We start from the raw sequence: 18237 nt of genomic DNA, 5'->3' as shown, positions 1-18237 counted from the left end.
TTCCACAACTACTACCTTATACACACAAGTGTAAAGATATATATGTACATAAAGATATATGAATGTGATGGTACAGAACGGCATAGGCAAGATGCAGTAGATGGTATCGAGTACAGTATATACATATGGGTTGAGTAATGTAGGGTATGTAAACACAGGCATAGTTTAAAGTGGCTAGTGATAAAAAAATGTACATCAATTTTCATTATTAAAGTGGCTGGAGTTGAGTCAGTATGTTAGCAGCAGCCACTCAATGTTAGTGGTGGCTGTTTAACAGTCTGATGGTCTTGAGATAGAAGCTGTTTTTCAGTCTCTTGGTCCCTGCTTCGATGCACCTGTACTGACCTCGCCTTTTGGATGATAGCGGGGTGAACAGGCAGTGGCTCGGGTGGTTGTTGTCCTTGATGATCTTTATGGCCTTCCTGTGACATCGGGTGGTGTAGGTGTCCTGGAGGGCAGGTAGTTTGCCCCCGGTGATGCGTTGTGCAGACCTCACTACCCTCTGGAGAGCCTTTCGGTTGTGGTCGTGTGTGTGTTTGTGTCAGGTATGGAAGATTTCATGCATTAGCAAGAATGAATGTACACTGAACACAAATATAAATGCGTCATGTAAAGTGTTGGTCCCATGTTTCATGAGCTGAAATAAAATCACAGAAATGTTCCATATGCACAAAAAGCTTTATTTCTCTCAAATTTAGTGCAGAAATGTGTTTCTACCCGTTATTGAGCATTTCTCCTTTGCCAAGATAATCCATCCACCTGACTGACAGGTGTGGCATATCAAGGAGCTGATTAAATGGCCTCCAAGGCCCACAAAGGCTGCCATGTGAAATCCATAGAATTTTTGCCTAATTTATTCATTTCAATTGACTTATTTCCTTCAATGAACTGTGACTTAGTAAAACCGTTGACATTTTTGCAGGTTGTGTTTATATTTTTATATAATATGCATGAACCCAGATCTACGATGTTATGATTGAATATACATATGTAGGATCTTAATTTGATCTCCCTGTTGGAGACCTGTACTGCAATGCAATAAATGTAAAACTTGTGTATTTGAGGTTTAAAAGGGCTTCTGAAGTTTGTAATTTACACTTAGACATTTTGGACTTAATTTTACCTTTCAAAAAATGTATCAACGCTTACAACAATGTCCATTAATTATAATCCACATAGTGTCTTCAGACAGTATTCATACCCCTTGACTTGTTTCACATTTTGTTGTGTTACAGCCTGAATTCAGAATGTATTACATGTTTCTCACCCATCTACCCACAATACCCCATAATGACAAAGTGAAAACATGTTTATAGAAATTTTTGCAAATATATTGAAATGTATTATATATATATATATATATATATTAAATTCAGAAATATTAATGTACATATAAAAAGCAACACTTCATGGCACAACATCTTTCCCCCATGTGACCTACTTGTGTGTATGTACTGACTTGTATGTAACTGATAGATGCACACACACACCTCATGTTAATGTATGTAAATTGTAGTTTTTTTGTCTGTAAGGTCTTTTTCGTTATGAGTCGGACCCCAGTAAGACTCAAATCAAAAACCTTTGCTATGACACTCCAAATTGAGCTTGGGTGCATCCATTTCCTTTTGATTATCCTTGAGATGTCGTTACAACTTGATTGGAGTCCACCTGTGGCCAATTAAATTGTTTGGACATGATTTAGAAAGAAACACACCTGTCTTTATAAGGTCCCACAGTTGACAGTGCATGTCAGAGAGGAAACTAGACCATGAAGTCTGAGGAACTGTAAGTAGATTTCTGAGATATAATTGTTATGAGGGATGTATCTGGGTAAGGATATGAAACAATTTATAGTGTTGAATGTTCCCAACAGCACAGTGGTCCCCATCATTGGAAAATTGAACAAATGTGGAACTACCCAGACTCTGCATATAGTTTGCCGTCCAACCCAAACTGAGCAACCGGGCAAGAAGGACCTTGGTTAGGGAGGTGACCAAGAACCCAATGACCACTCGGACAGAACTACGAAGTTTCTTGGCTGAGATGGGTGAACCTGCGAAAAGGAAGTCTCAGCACATCACCAGTCTGGGCTTTATGGGAGAGTGGCCAGATGGTAGCTATTCCTGAGCAAACTACACATGGCCGCATGCCTGGAGTTTGCAAAAAAGGCGTGTTGAAGACTGAGCGTAAGGAAAAATATTCTGTGGTCTGAAGAGACAAATGAAACTCTTTGGCCTGAATACATAGTGCTATGTCTAGAGAAACCCAGGCACAGCTCATCACCCATCTAACATCATCCCTACTTTGAAGCATGGTGGTGGCATCGTGGGATGCTTTTCAGAGGCAGGAACTAGGAGACTGGTAAGGATGGTGGGAATGAAGCCAAAAACAAGCAAATCTGTGACAACCTGTTTCAGACTGCAAACTACCTTAGCCTGGGGTGAAGATTTATGTTCTGACAGAGCAATGACTCCAAGCATGCAGCCAAAGCAATGCTGGAATGGCTGACCAAGAATGTGAAAGTTCTTGAGTGGCCCAGTCAAAGTCCAGACTTGAATCCCATTGTAATTCTGTGGAAGGACTTGAAGATTGCTGTTCACTAGCTCATCTAATTTAACAGAGATATAGATTCTGCAATGAAGAATGGGAGAAATCCAGATGTGCAAAGCTGATAGACATACCTAAGACACAACTCAAAGCTGTAATCACTGCCAAAGGTGCTTATACAAAGTATTGAGTCATTGGTGTGAAGACTTTGTAAATAAGATTTCTGTATTTCATTGTCAATACATTTCTAATATTTTCACTTATGGTATTGTGTAGAAATTGTTTATTTAATCCATTTTGAATTAAGGCACAATGTGGAATAAGTCAAGGGTTATGAATACTTTTAGAAGGCACTAATAATTCACATTTCCTGTTGCTGCAGGATTATTTTCCTACTATAGCAAACTGGCTCAAATGTAAGATCCTACATCTGTAATCCAACTTGATCTTTCTGTTTTCAGGAGTTTACACCACAATCCTGCTGTACTTTTTGGGATAATCAGCCTCTTCTCTGTTGGCCTGTCTTCTGCTTCTGGACACCATGGATTGTCAAGTCCAGATTGTCACATGGTAGGTCATAAGTGGGACATTGAACCATGGTACTAATTTATCTACAGTCATTGTAATATTTGTCAGTGGTTGTCATGAACTTGAAGTGCCGGGTCAACTTCTATAGACATTTTTATGGTCAGTTAGTGCCATCACTAATGCCGTGTGCCATATGATTTTGAGAAGGCAGAATCCGGCTAGCACATCTTGTTTCCTTGGAAGTTGTGGGAACATTGGTTGTGGCAGGAAAGGTATGGCTTCATTAACTGTTAAAATGGAATGTTTTTTTTAAACATTCTGAGAACAGAAGTGAAAATGTTGAGTGTTCTGGGAACATTCATTTATAGGTTTTTGCTATGGTTCCTTAAGTTTTCCTGGGAGGTTTTATTAACACTCAGAGCAGAAATGATAGGCTATTGAGGTTTTTGTAAAACTTTTGCCAAATGTTTCAATAAGACTTTTAATAATACTGCTAGCATCTTGGGTAAACCTCATTTTATTTTTTATCCCCAAGCACTGATGGGACATGGAAATTAATTTCACTAAGCTTTCAGAGATAGGGCTCTACCTTTGCAGAGCACATGCTCCTTTGCCCTACCAGTCTCAAGTGCCCTTTTCAGTGGTATAATTTCCCAGAAAAGTGAGTTAACTTCCCCTGTTACTGTAATGGTGAGAGGTTAGCATGTCTTGGGTTTATGATCAGGAAACCCCTCATTCAATGCAGGTGGGGCAGAGCCCCACATCTTTTGCAATACATGTATTAAGGCAGCTCCCAAATGCAGGTGATTCAGCCTAGCTAGTGCTTTCGGTGAAGCGAGCCAGCGAAATAGGAGCATTGCGCTGTGATTGGCTCAGTGTTTTGTCACTCATGGACACTACGTCATCGCTAAATTTAAGCCTTTGTAAGGTTCAACATCCAAAATGTCAGACCTTTGGGTCCTGCTATAGTTATATTACAAGTGCTTCCAAGAAGGCTTGGTCATTGGCCACACAACGTGATTTTTATCTACAGTAGCTTTGCTTGAACTGATCATGTTAGCCAGCAGTCAGGAATCATATTGACAATCTACTGGCAAATCCTTTTAATTGTCATATGAAGAGGCATCGCAAATTCAACAATGAGGAGTTTGGAAGGAATCCGTGGCCAACTGAAAGCATTGCAAAGCAACAAATAGCCTGCTATTCAATGGCGTGGCTGTTTTTGAGTTGCCACCATGGCATTCTCTGGATTTAGACTTTGACAAAAATTTGCTGACAAAGGACTGCCGCGCCACCTTCATGTTTAAGTGAGCACATCACAAGCCAAGTTGAGTCCAAAAAAATGATTGTATGCTACTACATAAATAGTAATACTTAGCTACGGTATACATAAGTGTTGTAGACTACTAACAGTTTATGTGCCGCACCCTAATAATTTGGTGTATTTTCACTTCTTAATTTTGCTTAACGTCACTGTTCTGACTTGGTGGCGCTATCTATAACTTGTTTTTGAGAAATGTAATCTAATATTGTAAGCGCTTTCACTTATTTATCCTACGGTTCTGACCTGGTGTACAGGGAAAGTACTTTAAGAGCAGCCCATGTTCTGCATTCTGTCGCTGTACATTTCAAAAGTGCTGAACAGTTATATTGACTACGGCTGTCGTCGCTCGTTAATGTCCTAATCGAAATTACGGAATGCCTCATCTGCTCATCGCTCCCTTATGCCATAGTTTGTTCATCTCATTTGCCAGGGGAAACCACATTTGTCAGTCAGCCATATCAGCTTTTTTTTTTGAAAGGCAGTAAACGAGGCTGACTGAACTGTTTCGTACCAGACAAGGCTCCGCTGGTAGCCAGGTGTAGCGGTTGTAGGGATTCACTCCATTGTACTGGAAAGAGGCCCTAACAGTTTGTGGGCACCGCTTGTCGCTGTTATAGTGAAATTTTACACGTTGTGTTATTGCTGGCATGCATCTGAAAATTGAGTTTGCCCCACCAAGATTTACATGCTAAAATTGCCACTGGTTATATTTGTGCCTCTGACTTTCTCCATTCACAATTCATTCAAGATTATCCGTAATCATGGTAGCATGCACATTCTTTAGAAACATTCTTATTGACATTGACTCAACTGATACATTTACCATTTGATTAATGTTGGGCATAAAATCTGAAGTGCAACCAAAACAAACAGCAAATGCATCCAACAAATGTGTAGTCGCAAGCTTGATGTAGTCATTGCCTGCTATGCATAGGGGACCAAATATTTTACTTTTTAATATTTTAATACGTGAATTTGTCCCAATATTTTTGCTCCCCTAAAATGTACGAAGTGTTGTAATTTCTAAACGGTTGACCTGACATGGTGAATTAAAGCTGAGTCTGCACTTAAACCTCAGTCATAGTTTGGATTATATAGCAAAAGGAAGTGCTTCACTGTCCCAATAATTATGGAGGGCACTGTACACGGCAACTACATTTGTAAGCATGTGACTAAATAAAAATAAGCATAGGTAAGTAACACCTGGGCAGAGGAACACTGCCGCTGTCATTTTAGTTGTACCTCCAATCAAATCTTATTTGTCACATTTTTATTTACCACAAAGCCCATTGAGACAGTCTCTTTTTCGAGGTAGATTTGGCCAAGACGGCAGCAACATTCAATACAGTACAGAATTGAAACGATGAACTTGATCCAGCCTATTTAAATATCTTTTTTTTTTAAGCGTTTACAAAGTCTCCCATCAATATTTTAATTGAATTCAGTTGCATTAACATATCTAGATGAAGCATGGATTGTGCACCAGAGACATGGAATAGTCTACAAGAGAAGGCAGTCTTGCCTAATACTGTGAATGTCCTGGGTACTTTAAGTATCAACCACCCAGCAGACTGGGAACTGCTGGTGGTGGAGACCAGACTAGAGGGTGTTTAACCAAAAGGGCTTTGTAGATAAACTCAATGTAGCTTTCTGTGCATATAAATTGAGGTCCAACCCACCATTTGGTGCACTGTAAACAGGTGTAGATTAACAGTGAAACGTTTACTTACAGGTCCTCTTCTAACAAAGTTAAATAAAGATTTTAAAAATCCAATGGCGACACGAGGAATGGATAGTGAATAACAACTAAAAATAGCATGGTTATATACCGGGAGTACTGAGTGGAGGGACAAAGTAATTGAGGTAGCTATGTACGTATGGGTGAAGTGACTAGGCAACAGGATAGATGCTAGGTAGTAGCGTGCTTGTGTGTTTATGGGCGTACTGTATGAGTGGCGAGTCAGTGCTAAAATGGGTCAATGCAAGTAGCTATTTTGCAGTCTTATGGCTTGCGGTAGAAGCAGTTCAGGGTCCTGTTGGTTCCAGACTTGCTGTACCGCTTGCCATGCGATAGCAGAGAACAGTATGGCTTGGGTAGTTGGAGTCCTTAATTTTTGGGGCCTTCCTCTGACACCGCCTGGTATAGAGGTCCTGGATGGCAGGGAGCTCAGTTCCAGTGATGTACAGGGCTGTACTCACCACCCTCTGTAGCGCCTTGCTGCTGGGTGCCTTGCAGTTGCCGTACCAGGCAGCGACGCAGCCAGTCAAGATGGTATCAATGGTGCAGCTGGAAATAGTCAACACATTGGCACGGTTATAAATATAAATCCGGTGGGTGCTGTCCACTCCATTATAGACGAATACAAGCGGACTGCTTCTTCCCTAAATTCTTGCATAGTTTAGCGCTGTGCTTTGGCTCATTGTCCTGTTGGAGGGGGAAATTGGCTCCAATTAAGCGACGTCTATAGGGTATGGCGGTAACCTTCCTCCTAGATCCCTTTTACCCTGTACAACTCTCCCACTTTACCACCACCAAAGCACCCCCAGACCATCACATTGCCGCCGCCATGCTTGACAGATGGCGTCAAGCACTCGTTTTTTCTGAGTTTCACAAATGTTTACTTTTTCCCCCAGTCTTCCTCTGTCCAGTGTTTGTCTTGCCTATCTTAATCTTTTTTATACATATATATATATACTGCTCAAAAAAATAAAGGTAACACTTAAACACAATGTAACTCCAAGTCAATCACACTTCTGTGAAATCAAACTGTCCACTGAGGACGCAACACTGATTGACAAATTTCACATGCTGTTGTGCAATTGTAATAGACAACAGGTGTAATTATAGGCAATTACAAAGACACCCCCAATAAAGGAGTGGTTCTGCAGGTGGTGACCACAGACCACTTCTCAGTTCCTATGCTTCCTGGCTGATGTTTTGGTCACTTTTGAATGCTGGCGGTGCTTTCACTCTAGTGGTAGCATGAGACGGAGTCTACAACCCACACAAGTGGCTCAGGTAGTGCAGCTCATCCAGGATGGCACATCAATGCACGCTGTGGCAAGGTTTGCTGTGTCCGTCAGCGTAGTGTCCAGAGCATGGAGGCGCTACCAAGAGACAGGCCAGTACATCAGGAGACATAGAGGAGGCCGTATGAAGGCAACAACCCAGCAGCAGGACCGCTACCTCCGCCTTTGTGCAAGGAGGAGCACTGCCAGAGCCCTGCAAAATGACATCCAGCAGGCCACAAATGTGCATGTGTCTGCTCAAACGGTCAGAAACAGACTCCATGAGGGTGGTATGAGGGCCCGACGTCCACAGGTGGGGGTTGTGCTTACAGCCCAACACCGTGCAGGACGTTTGGCATTTGCCAGAGAACACCAAGATTGGCAAATTCGCCACTGGCGCCCTGTGCTCTTCACAGATGAAAGCAGGTTCACACTGAGCACATGTGACAGACGTGACAGAGTCTGGAGACGCCGTGGAGAACGTTCTGCTGCCTGCAACATCCTCCAGCATGACCGGTTTGGCGGTGGGTCAGTCATGGTGTGGAGTGGCATTTTTTTTCCATGTGCTCGCCAGAGGTAGCCTGACTGCCATTAGGTACCGAGATGAGATCCTCAGACCCCTTGTGAGACCATATGCTGGTGCGGTTGGCCCTGGGTTCCTCCTAATGCAAGACAATGCTAGACCTCATGTGGCTGGAGTGTGTCAGCAGTTCCTGCAAGAGGAAGGCATTGATGATATGGACTGGCCCGCCCGTTTCCCAGACCTGAATCCAATTGAGCACATCTGGGACATGTTTCGCTCCATCCACCAATGCCACGTTGCACCACAGACTGTCCAGGAGTTGGCGGATGCTTTAGTCCAGGTCTGGGAGGAGATCCCTCAGGAGACCATCCGCCACCTCATCAGGAGCATGCCCAGGTGTTGTAGGGAGGTCATACAGGCACGTGGAGGCCACACACACTACTGAGCCTCATTTTGACTTGTTTTAAGGACATTACATCAAAGTTGGATCAGCCTGTAGTGTGGTTTTCCACTTTAATTTTGAGTGACTCCAAATCCAGACCTCCATGGGTTGCTAAATTTGATTTCATTGATAATTAGTGTGCTTTTTGTTGTCAGCACATTCAACTATGTAAAGAAGAAAGTATTTAATAAGAATATTTCATTCATTCAGATCTAGGATGTGTTATTTTAGTGTTCCCTTTATTTTTTTGAGCAGTGTATTATTGGCCAGTCTGAGATGGCTTTATCTTTGCAACTCTGCCTAGAAGGCCAGCATTCCGGAGTCGCCTGTTGACGTTGAGACTGGTGTTTTGCGGGTACTACTTAATGAACTTGCCAATTGAGGACTTGGTGTCTGTTTCTCAAACTAGACATACTAATGTACTTGTTGTGTTGCTCAGTTGTGCACCGGGGCCTCCCACTCCTATCCTGGCTAGAGCCAGTTGGTGATGTTCTCTGAAGGGAGTAGTACACAGCGTTGAATGAGATTCAGTTTCTTGGCAATTTCTTGCATGGAATAGCATTTCTCAGAACAAGAATAGACTGTTTTCAGTAGGAAACTATTTTGTTTCTGGCCATTTTGAGCCTGTAATCAAACCCCATTAATTTCAATGCTCCAGATACTCAACTAGTCTAAAGAAGGCCAGTTTTATTGCGTCAACAGTTTTCAGCTATGCTAACATAATTGCAAAAGGGCTTTCTAATGCTCAATTAGCCTTTTTAAAATTATAAACTTGGATTAGCTAACACAATGTGCCATTTGAACACAGACCCATTATCTGCAACCATCAATCCTATGTAGATATGCCATAAATGTGGTGTTTCCAGCTCCAGTAGTCATTTACAACATTAACACTGTATTTCTGATCAATTTGATATTAATTGTCGGATGTGTTTGTTTTTTTAAAGATTTTTTTTTTAATTTTTTTTTGTGACCCCAAACTTTTGAATGATAGTGTAGGTGTTCCTTTTGTCCAGGTGGGAAAGGGCAGTGTTGCGTGTAAATGAGATTGTTGGGGCCGTCTGTGAATTGGTGTTGCTGTGAGCCATGAATCGCCTTTCAAAGCACTTCATGGCTACAGACTTGAGTGCTACGGTGCAGCTGTCATTTTAGGCAGGTTACCTTTGCTTTCTTGGGAACAGACTATGGTTGTCTACTTGAAACGTAGGCATTATAGACAGAGGTTGAAAATGTCAGTGAAGACACTTGCCAGTTGGTCCTCGCATGCTCCTAGTACACGTCCTGGTAACATTCACAAGGCCGCAGGGCCAGACAGATTAACGGTCTTGCTCACATCTGCTACAGAGAGCGTTATCACAGTTGTCCGGAACAGCTGGTACACTCATGCGTGCTTCAGTGTTGCTTGCCTCAACACGAGCATAGAAGGCATTTAGCTTGGCTGGTAGGCTCACGTCACTGGGCAGCTCACGGCTGGGTATCCCTTTGTAGTCCTGTCGTGGAAATTCTAATGAAAGGGAGACTGTAGCTTCTACTTATTTTATTATGACTTGCAATTCTGGAGTGGTTGACTAACACTCAAATGGTGCAGGTATGAGCCCAAGCTTATTTCTCATTCTGTGCAGAAATCTGTTTATACCCCCTGCATTTCTGCTTTGCCAAGATATTCCATCCACCTAACAGGTGTGGCATATCAAGATCAAACAGCATAATCATTACACAGGTGCACCTTGTGCTGGGGACAATAAGGCCACTTTGTTGTGACAACTGCACATTTTAATGTCCACCAGAGTTGTTGCCAGAGAATTCAATGTTCATCTCAATCATAAGCTGCCTCCAACATCGTTTTGGAGTACATCCAAACGGCCTCCTAACCACAGGACCTCCACATCCGGCTTCTTCACTTGTGGGATCGTCTGGGTGGGCCTATGCCCACATGGCGGCACCCATTTAAAAAAATATATTTTGTATACCTGTTTGTAGTCTTAACATCTGGCATATAATGGCAGAATTGCCATAAAATAGGCAAACCATTTGTTTTTCGAAGTTTGTTCTAGTGTTTCCTGCTCAGATTTCGTGATCTACTGTCCAACTATAATGACTCAAACGCTCCTGTCTGTATCTATAAGCTAGTTACATTACATTACGTTATGTGCCACAATTCTAAACTGGATGGTTCAAGCCCTGAATGCTGATTGGCTGACAGCTGTGGTATATCAGACGGTATGACAACTCTTTTTACTGCTCCAATTTATGTTGGTAACTACTTTATAATAGCAAGAAGGCACCTTGGGTGTTTGAATATATATGGCCAATATCAGCCAAGACCTCAGAAAAACCTCATTGTCAGGAGAACCCACAAACTATGGCATAAGGGGATGACAATCAAAATTACGGATAGCCTCTTATCCGCTTAAGACCTTAATGAGCTCGCTAGGAAGGATGTAGTCAATAACTGTATAGCACTTTTGAAATGTACAGCGACAGAATTAGGAATATGGGCAATTCTTAGTGTTCTCCCTGTACACCAAGTCAGAACCATATGATAAATAAAGGGGGCATATAAGCAGACGATGAAAGCTCTTACAATGGTCAATGACTACGTTTCTCTAAAACGGGTAATAGGCTACATGTGCACCAATTCGGAACAGGACTGGAAAATAGACTATTAGGGTGAGGCACATGGGCTACTAACACAACATACACTTAGTATTACTTTCCTAGCTACAGTATACATACCTCCCTGGCATATACATTTTTGGACTCCTTGTTGTGCTGTGGCGCGGTGTTCCTTTGTGGGCAAACTTTGTCATTAAAGTCCGGCTTTGTCTGGATTTATGGTGCTTTCAAGACAGCTGGGAACTGTGGGGGGGAGTATCTTCAGGTTGTAGCTCTAGAAAGAGACCCGTGCTCATTACTTACAATTCTGAGTTCAATGACCGTTCAAAACATATTTCCCCAGTCGGAGCTCTTTTTTTTTTTTTTTTTTTTTTTTTTCCCCCCCAGTTGCCTTGAACTCACAAGTCAGATTTCCCAGCTCTGCGAACAGTTTTGACCACGGCAGAAATCATGCTGGATTGACAGCATGGCCAATGTTTATCACTTTAATCTTGGAAAATAACCTTAAACTGAGAATTGGGACCACACACTCTACTGAATAGCAAGCTAGTCATTGCTTTGCAATGCTTGCAGTTAAACAATGATTCCTTTTTAAACCACTCATTGTTGAATATGCGATTACCAAATTGCGTAATTGTTTTAGCTGAGCACCGACATGTTATCTATAATTTATTTTCTCTTATGAGGATTAAAAGATTTCAGTAGGCTGTCGACTTGATTCATGACTGCTAGCTAAGACTTTGACATGATCAAAGCTACTGTAGATATTTTATCTGTGGCCAATGACTTTGAGCCTTGGATGGGCACCTTTAATGTAACTCTATGGCAGCACCCAAGGGGCTTGAATTTGAGTTATACTCTTAGATTTGGCAGTGATGTAGTGTCCCCATGAGTGAACTGAGCCAATCACGGTGCAACTACAGAACATTACCAACCCCTACTGTTTTCCTCTGGCTGCCCCACAACAAAGCATTGAGCTAGGCTGAAACACCTTCATTTTGGCGCTGCCTTCCTGTTTGTATGGAGGCTTTATTAAGTCATATTTTTTTACCTTGTTTGTGACACTGCCTCATCTGCCCTGAATGACGGGTCCCACTGAACAGCAACAAGGCACACATCCCACGGTTTGTTATGTGGCCGATTAAACCATGGCGAACAGCTGTATCAGGTACTGTTACATCATACGTAAGAGTAGCCCTGGTACAGTATATTGGCCATATACCATAACCCATTGTGCCTTTTAAGGGCAAATTATGTTCTCTTGCAACATATTCAATCTTTTGTCAGAGTTTGCATGAAGTGTTTGTAACCGAATTTAGCTTCTAACGTCATTACATAATCCTTAATTGGCGCGATAACGTTAAGTAGAAAGTGTTTATTGTATAAATGTAGTAACTGCTACTTTTTAGACCTTTTTGAGCAGGTTAAGTGATAATTGTAGTTTTAATAGGACCTGGCCAAATTTAGCCACGCCCCCATTCGGTGTACCGAAAACCCGGCAGGAACGGATTCATTTATTGGTTCCTACGGTCCTAACGTTCTGTTAGGCTTAGACTGTTTTGGCGAGGACCACATTGGGTGTTGGCTAGTTAGCTAACGTTAGTTTAAGGCATTTGGTATGAAAATGTGCCTGTGGTCCCAATAAATTTAAGCTTGTGTTGCTAGCTAACGTTGGTCTTGGTTTTTCTTTTTACCCCCGATTTGGATAATTATTTACAAGTTAGCTAACGTTACTTGTCTTAATAGTTATTGCTTTGTTACCATAATGTTAGCTTGCTAGCCAGTTGATTGCTAGCGAGTGCCTGTATGCCAATTAACTTTAAAATGGCTGGATAAATTAGCTTGGTGAATTAGACCATATAACAGACAGCTTAGCTAGCTAACCACCTTGTCACCTGTTTTGATTTGATAGATGCACAGGCTAGTTTGATAGCTAGGCAGTCAGGTGGCTTTTTGGATTGTTTGATCATCTGATGGCAATTTGGGATCAATAAGCTTTACGCTGTTTAGGAGAAGCTTTATTTAGCGATCAAATTATTCTCAAACATGGCCCCCAAAAGACCAGTGCCCCTAAACATCACTCCCACTGGTGGTGAGAGAGGATTGTCCACCTCTACGACCATCACTGCTGCCTCAGTAAGTGTAATTGCTTAGCCAGCTGGCTACTGTTCAACAGATGCACTTCAAGTCCCCCTCTACTTTCAAAGTCTTAACCGTGAGCTAATTCATCCAGGGCTAACCTGGAGGCCCTACAGAAGAAGCTGGAAGAGTTGGATCTAGATGAGCAGCAGAAAAAGCGCTTGGAGGCTTTCCTTACCCAGAAAGTTAAAGTGGGCGAGCTGAAAGACGATGACTTCCACCGCATCTGTGAGCTGGGCGCTGGCAACGGAGGCGTGGTCAACAAGGTGTGCCACAAACCTTCAGGCCTGGTCATGGCCAGAAAAGTGAGTGGTGTGAATGCCGTTGCCAGTATGTGCTGTGGGAATAATGACAAAAGAACCTGGGGAGCTTTGTTCACATTGCCCTAAAAAAATGGAACTGAACTGTGTAATTCAAGTGACCTGAACTCAGACCACCTCTTGAGATGGTGTCAGTTTTGGTTTGCTTCAGGGGCACTTTTGAGTGTTCTAAGTTCCTTTGGTGTGTACTCACTGCACACACAAAATAAGCAACCCACTGAGTTCACAATTGTCTGAATGGGACCAAGTGTGACATCCTTCCAGATCTAAGAATGTTATCAGATTGAGGGGAAGTCCACTTGGACAACCAGTGGTTTAGATGGCATAACTCTGTTACCATGGAGTTGCACCTGAGACTGATTTTTCAGTTTAAAATGTATACCAAACAATTGATTTCAAAGTTTAACAAGCCATACAACTCTATGCACAAGGACTACTGTAACAAAAATTTACTGAACTGTACAGATGCAAAGTTTGGTAATGGAATTACTGTAAAAGCTACCTCAATTTTAACCTTTAGCAGTAATTCTGTTACCAAACTGCATGTGTACAGCTTGCCCAGTACATGTTTTTGTTATAGTTGTCCTTGTGCATAATGTTCTATGGTTTTGTTAAACTGAAATGATTTGTTTGGAATAAAGTGATTGAGTCTCCATGGAAATTGCCTGTAGCTTATCATATTGCTTACACCTGTCTGATCCTTATGTATTTAGAAGAGTATAGGGGTTGGTTATTTTATTTATTTTTCAGACTGGACATCTGTCATGCTAGTGTAACCAGTGCGAAATGGCTGGCTAGTTGGTGTTTCATGCTCGCTCAGACTTTGAAGTAGTAGTTTCCCTTGCTCAGCAAGGGCTGCGGCTTATGTGGAGCAATGGGTAATGATGCTTCTTGGGTGACTGGTTCAAGCCCAGGTTGGGCCAAGGAGAGGGACTGAAGCGACACTGTTACAATAAAACAATTAGACGGCCATTTTGATTCAAAACCAGCATGGGCTACTAGTTATGAGACACAGCTGTTTAGATTTTGTATTGTATTCATCCCTCCTCCCTCTCCTTAGCTGATCCATCTGGAGATCAAGCCAGCCATCAGAAACCAGATCATCAGAGAGCTACAGGTGCTGCTTTTGTTGTGATTTAACTTAAAATATACAAAAATGTAGTACTCAACAATGTTAAAGGTTTAATTCACTGTTAGGGATATATCAATCATTTAGTCAAATCTGAGCTAAATAAGGCTATTCCCCTGTTTGTAAACCACTCCCCCACCTGCTCTGTCTCCCTCAGTTGCTACATGAGTGTAACTCGCCCTACATAGTTAGTTTCTACGGGGCCTTCTACAGCGACGGAGAAATCAGCATCTGCATGGAACACATGGTGAGGGAGGGGGGGAGAGAATGGGGGGGATGCCTTTCAAGAGCAAGGGAAATTTTGCGGGAGTGGGGGAGATGGTGAAGTTGCAAATGTAATGCAGGTACTCGGACCTTGCCCTACTGCTGCCGTATGGCAGTGCGGTGGTTGTGAGTGGCTCTCCTCTCGCCCTACAGGATGGGGGCTCCCTGGACCAGGTGCTGAAGGAGGCCAAGAGGATCCCTGAGGAGATCCTAGGGAAAGTCAGCATTGCTGTGAGTACCAGCAAACCAGCTACATAGCCTAAAGATGGTGCCAGTCAGATGGCTAGCTTTCCATTGCCTTTCTTTTATATTTTATTTATATATTTTTGAGACTTACCCCAAAACGTTTTGTCACAGGTTCTCAGAGGGTTAGCCTATCTACGAGAGAAACACCAGATCATGCACAGAGGTACACGTTGATTTATTTTGCAGTTTGGTTTACATACTACTGTATAGTTGTCGTTAGATCTGTCTTGTATGTAGTTGCCCACACTCACTGACATCCCATCCGTCCCCCAGATGTGAAGCCCTCTAATATCCTGGTGAACTCTCGTGGGGAGATCAAGCTGTGTGACTTTGGTGTGAGTGGACAGCTCATAGACTCCATGGCCAACTCCTTCGTGGGAACACGCTCCTACATGTCGGTGTGTACACCTCCTCTCTATGTACACCTCTCTGTGTACACCTCTCTCTGTGTGCATGTAAGCCTCTGTGTAATCCATTTATCTGTCTCTAACCAACAGCCGGAGCGATTGCAGGGCACCCACTACTCTGTTCAGTCTGACGTGTGGAGTATGGGCCTGTCTCTGGTGGAGCTGTCTATCGGCCGGTACCCCATACCCCCTCCTGACGCCAAGGAGTTGGAGACCATCTTCGGACGGCCCATCGTGGATGGGTCTGAGGGAGACATGCACAGCAGCACCTCACCCAGAACCCCCGGGGGCAGACCTGCCAGCAGTGAGAACAGAGTTTCTCCTCCAGATGGTTAGAATGAACTTATTTGTACAATTGATCTCTAATGTTTCACTGTCTTGCAGGCGATGGGCCTGTGATGGCCATCTTTGAGCTGCTGGACTACATTGTCAACGAGGTGAGCATTGCTGAGGAGACCACCCCCTCATGGCCATAGAATACGAATTATTGTAATAGACCGTTTGGTACTAAGATATGACCGACTCTATATCCAAGGCATAGTGTATAGATGGGCTGTTTTTATTCTGTTAATCTTGTTCCAGCCTCCCCCCGAACTGCCCCATGAAGTTTTCACTTCTGATTTCCATGACTTTGTGACTAGATGGTGAGTCTCCCTCATCAGTCTGAATGATTTAAAGAATACAATGTCTTGATTTATTGAATTGCATTTATTTGGGTAAAAACGTATACAACGAGCTGCAATAAATTCCCAGAGGATGACACTTAACCCTTTACACTCGAGGGAATTGGCCTATATGGATGGGGCTAAATTGAAATGTTTGTTACAGAAATATGAAATGCATAAGCATGGTAGCAATTAAAAGGGAACAGTGGAGCGTATCGGCCCGTTATTAGATAAGTTGAGGACACAAAGGTTCACCTGACAAGACTGAGTCCAAACAATACACTTTGATTTTGCATTTGACCTTTTTATTGTACTTTTTGGCAGATTTGCTGATAACAGTCTGAAAATACTCTGGATACATTCAGTAATATAAGAATATGTGGGGTAGATGCAACATGTATGAACTAGATATATTTTGCAAGGGTTTAAAAGAGCACTGACTGGTGTTCAAGTGGCCACAAACCTCAAGTGTGCGCAGCTAAGTTATAAAATACAGTTTTAGGCTTTCGCAAGGCAATTCCGAGGCACCAATGGTAATTTTGGTGCGCTTAACAGTCGTGCGTGTTCCGCAACGAGTTCTCTACAACTAACAGGCTCATTCTGTTCAGAACCACCCTGGGTAATGACACTCATCTTACCACTGTATATCAAAGATGGTCAATAAACGTTGATACTGTATATGACATGAGTTTGATACAGGAATAAATGGGAAGTGCACATTTGGACTTAGGGGTGTTTGGCCTGCTTGCATGACATCAAAGATGGTAATCCTCAATGTCTCATCTTTCAAAATAGTCTTAATTTACAGCATTTCCCTCACTCGGACAACAAAGCATTGTTGAAAAGTTGCCCAATTAGTGGGAGGGATGGGGGCAACTCGTCGCGTGCGGTGCTCAAGTTCATAAAGGCTGTCAGCCAAACCCCTACAGCACTGAAGTGCAGAGCCTGAGCTCTGTCATTTATAGCATGTTCCTGTACAGCCACTGTTCCAATTTTATGTGCACATCAGGGCCCAAATCTGCAATTTTCAACCGGTGTATATGGGTACGAGTAATGTCAAACACTTGTTTCCAAAGTGGTCCTCAGCATTAGAAGTCATTAGATCTGTTAGCTCTGACTATGATTTTCTTGTGCTTCAGTCTCATGAAGAACCCAAAAGACCGGGCTGACCTGAAGATGCTGATGGTGAGTTTTGTGCTTATCAACTGCCTGACTTAACCTGGGAAATTGGACAGATTTTATTGACATGCTGATGCCACGGATGTAGTTTTGTACTGAGCCATGTATCTCTGTTTCAGAACCACGCGTTTATCAAGCGCTCTGAGGTAGAGGAGGTGGACTTTGCTTGCTGGCTCTGTAAAACCATGGGGCTGAACCAACCCAGCACTCCCACATGCACTGCAGACTAGACACGCATGCAGTGGCCTGTGGACGCAAGCAGCCTCCACAACCACATGTATACAAACACATTCCTTGTCAGCCACCTTTCCTCTCAGGTGATCCTGGTATGAACTGGCCCTAGTCAGTCACACTCCTCTGTCAGAAACAAGCCCACAGTTTTTCAACCGTAATCAACATTTCTTCAATGGTGTGGTTAGGGCAACCCCTCACACTGTCAGATTCCCCTATCAGACCGTCAAAGCGGTCTGGCTGTCGTAGTCTGCAGTATCAACAGTGTGGCATCAGGGAGCTTCATTACCCTGGACGAGCAGACCTAAGGTGTGAAATGGGCCTGGTCAGAGGTAGAGGCTTTAGATAAGAGTTCACCGCATGGGTTTAACTCACAATCTACACAGTTGGCACCAAGTTGACATTTATCTACAGTGCCTTCAGAAAATATTCACATCCCTGATTTAAATTGAGATTTTGTCACTTGTCACACAATACCCCATAATATCAGTGGAATTGTTTCTCAATGTATTAAAAATGAAAAGCTGAAATGTCTTGACTCAAGTATTACACCCTTTTATTTTTTTAATGGCAAGCCTAAAGTTCAGGAGTGAATGTGCTTAATAAGTTGCTGGAAGGTCCCTCAGTTGAGCAGTGAATTTCAACCACAAAGACCAGGGAGGATTTCC

General features: G+C 42.8%; 1 protein-coding gene across 1 annotated transcript; it reads left to right on the top strand.

Annotated features, from left to right (window-relative positions):
- The first annotated feature begins 1763 nt into the window (after nt 1–1763).
- On the top strand, nt 1764–17768 carry LOC139377414 (dual specificity mitogen-activated protein kinase kinase 2-like). Its single transcript, XM_071120441.1, has 13 exons — nt 1764–1785; nt 3009–3117; nt 13223–13433; nt 14509–14565; nt 14735–14824; nt 14995–15072; nt 15199–15250; nt 15361–15485; nt 15585–15798; nt 15879–15931; nt 16077–16138; nt 17299–17344; nt 17458–17768. The coding sequence occupies exons 2-13, from the start codon at nt 3089–3091 to the stop codon at nt 17566–17568; spliced, it is 1128 nt and encodes a 375-aa protein (XP_070976542.1). The 5' UTR covers nt 1764–1785; nt 3009–3088; the 3' UTR covers nt 17569–17768.
- The last annotated feature ends 469 nt before the right edge of the window (nt 17769–18237 follow it).

The sequence above is a fragment of the Oncorhynchus clarkii genome, chromosome 20 (assembly GCF_045791955.1).
Source record: "Oncorhynchus clarkii lewisi isolate Uvic-CL-2024 chromosome 20, UVic_Ocla_1.0, whole genome shotgun sequence".
In the NCBI taxonomy this organism is placed as follows: domain Eukaryota; kingdom Metazoa; phylum Chordata; class Actinopteri; order Salmoniformes; family Salmonidae; genus Oncorhynchus; species Oncorhynchus clarkii.
Note: the sequence above shows the minus strand (reverse complement) of the source record. Positions and strands in the feature narration are given on the sequence as shown.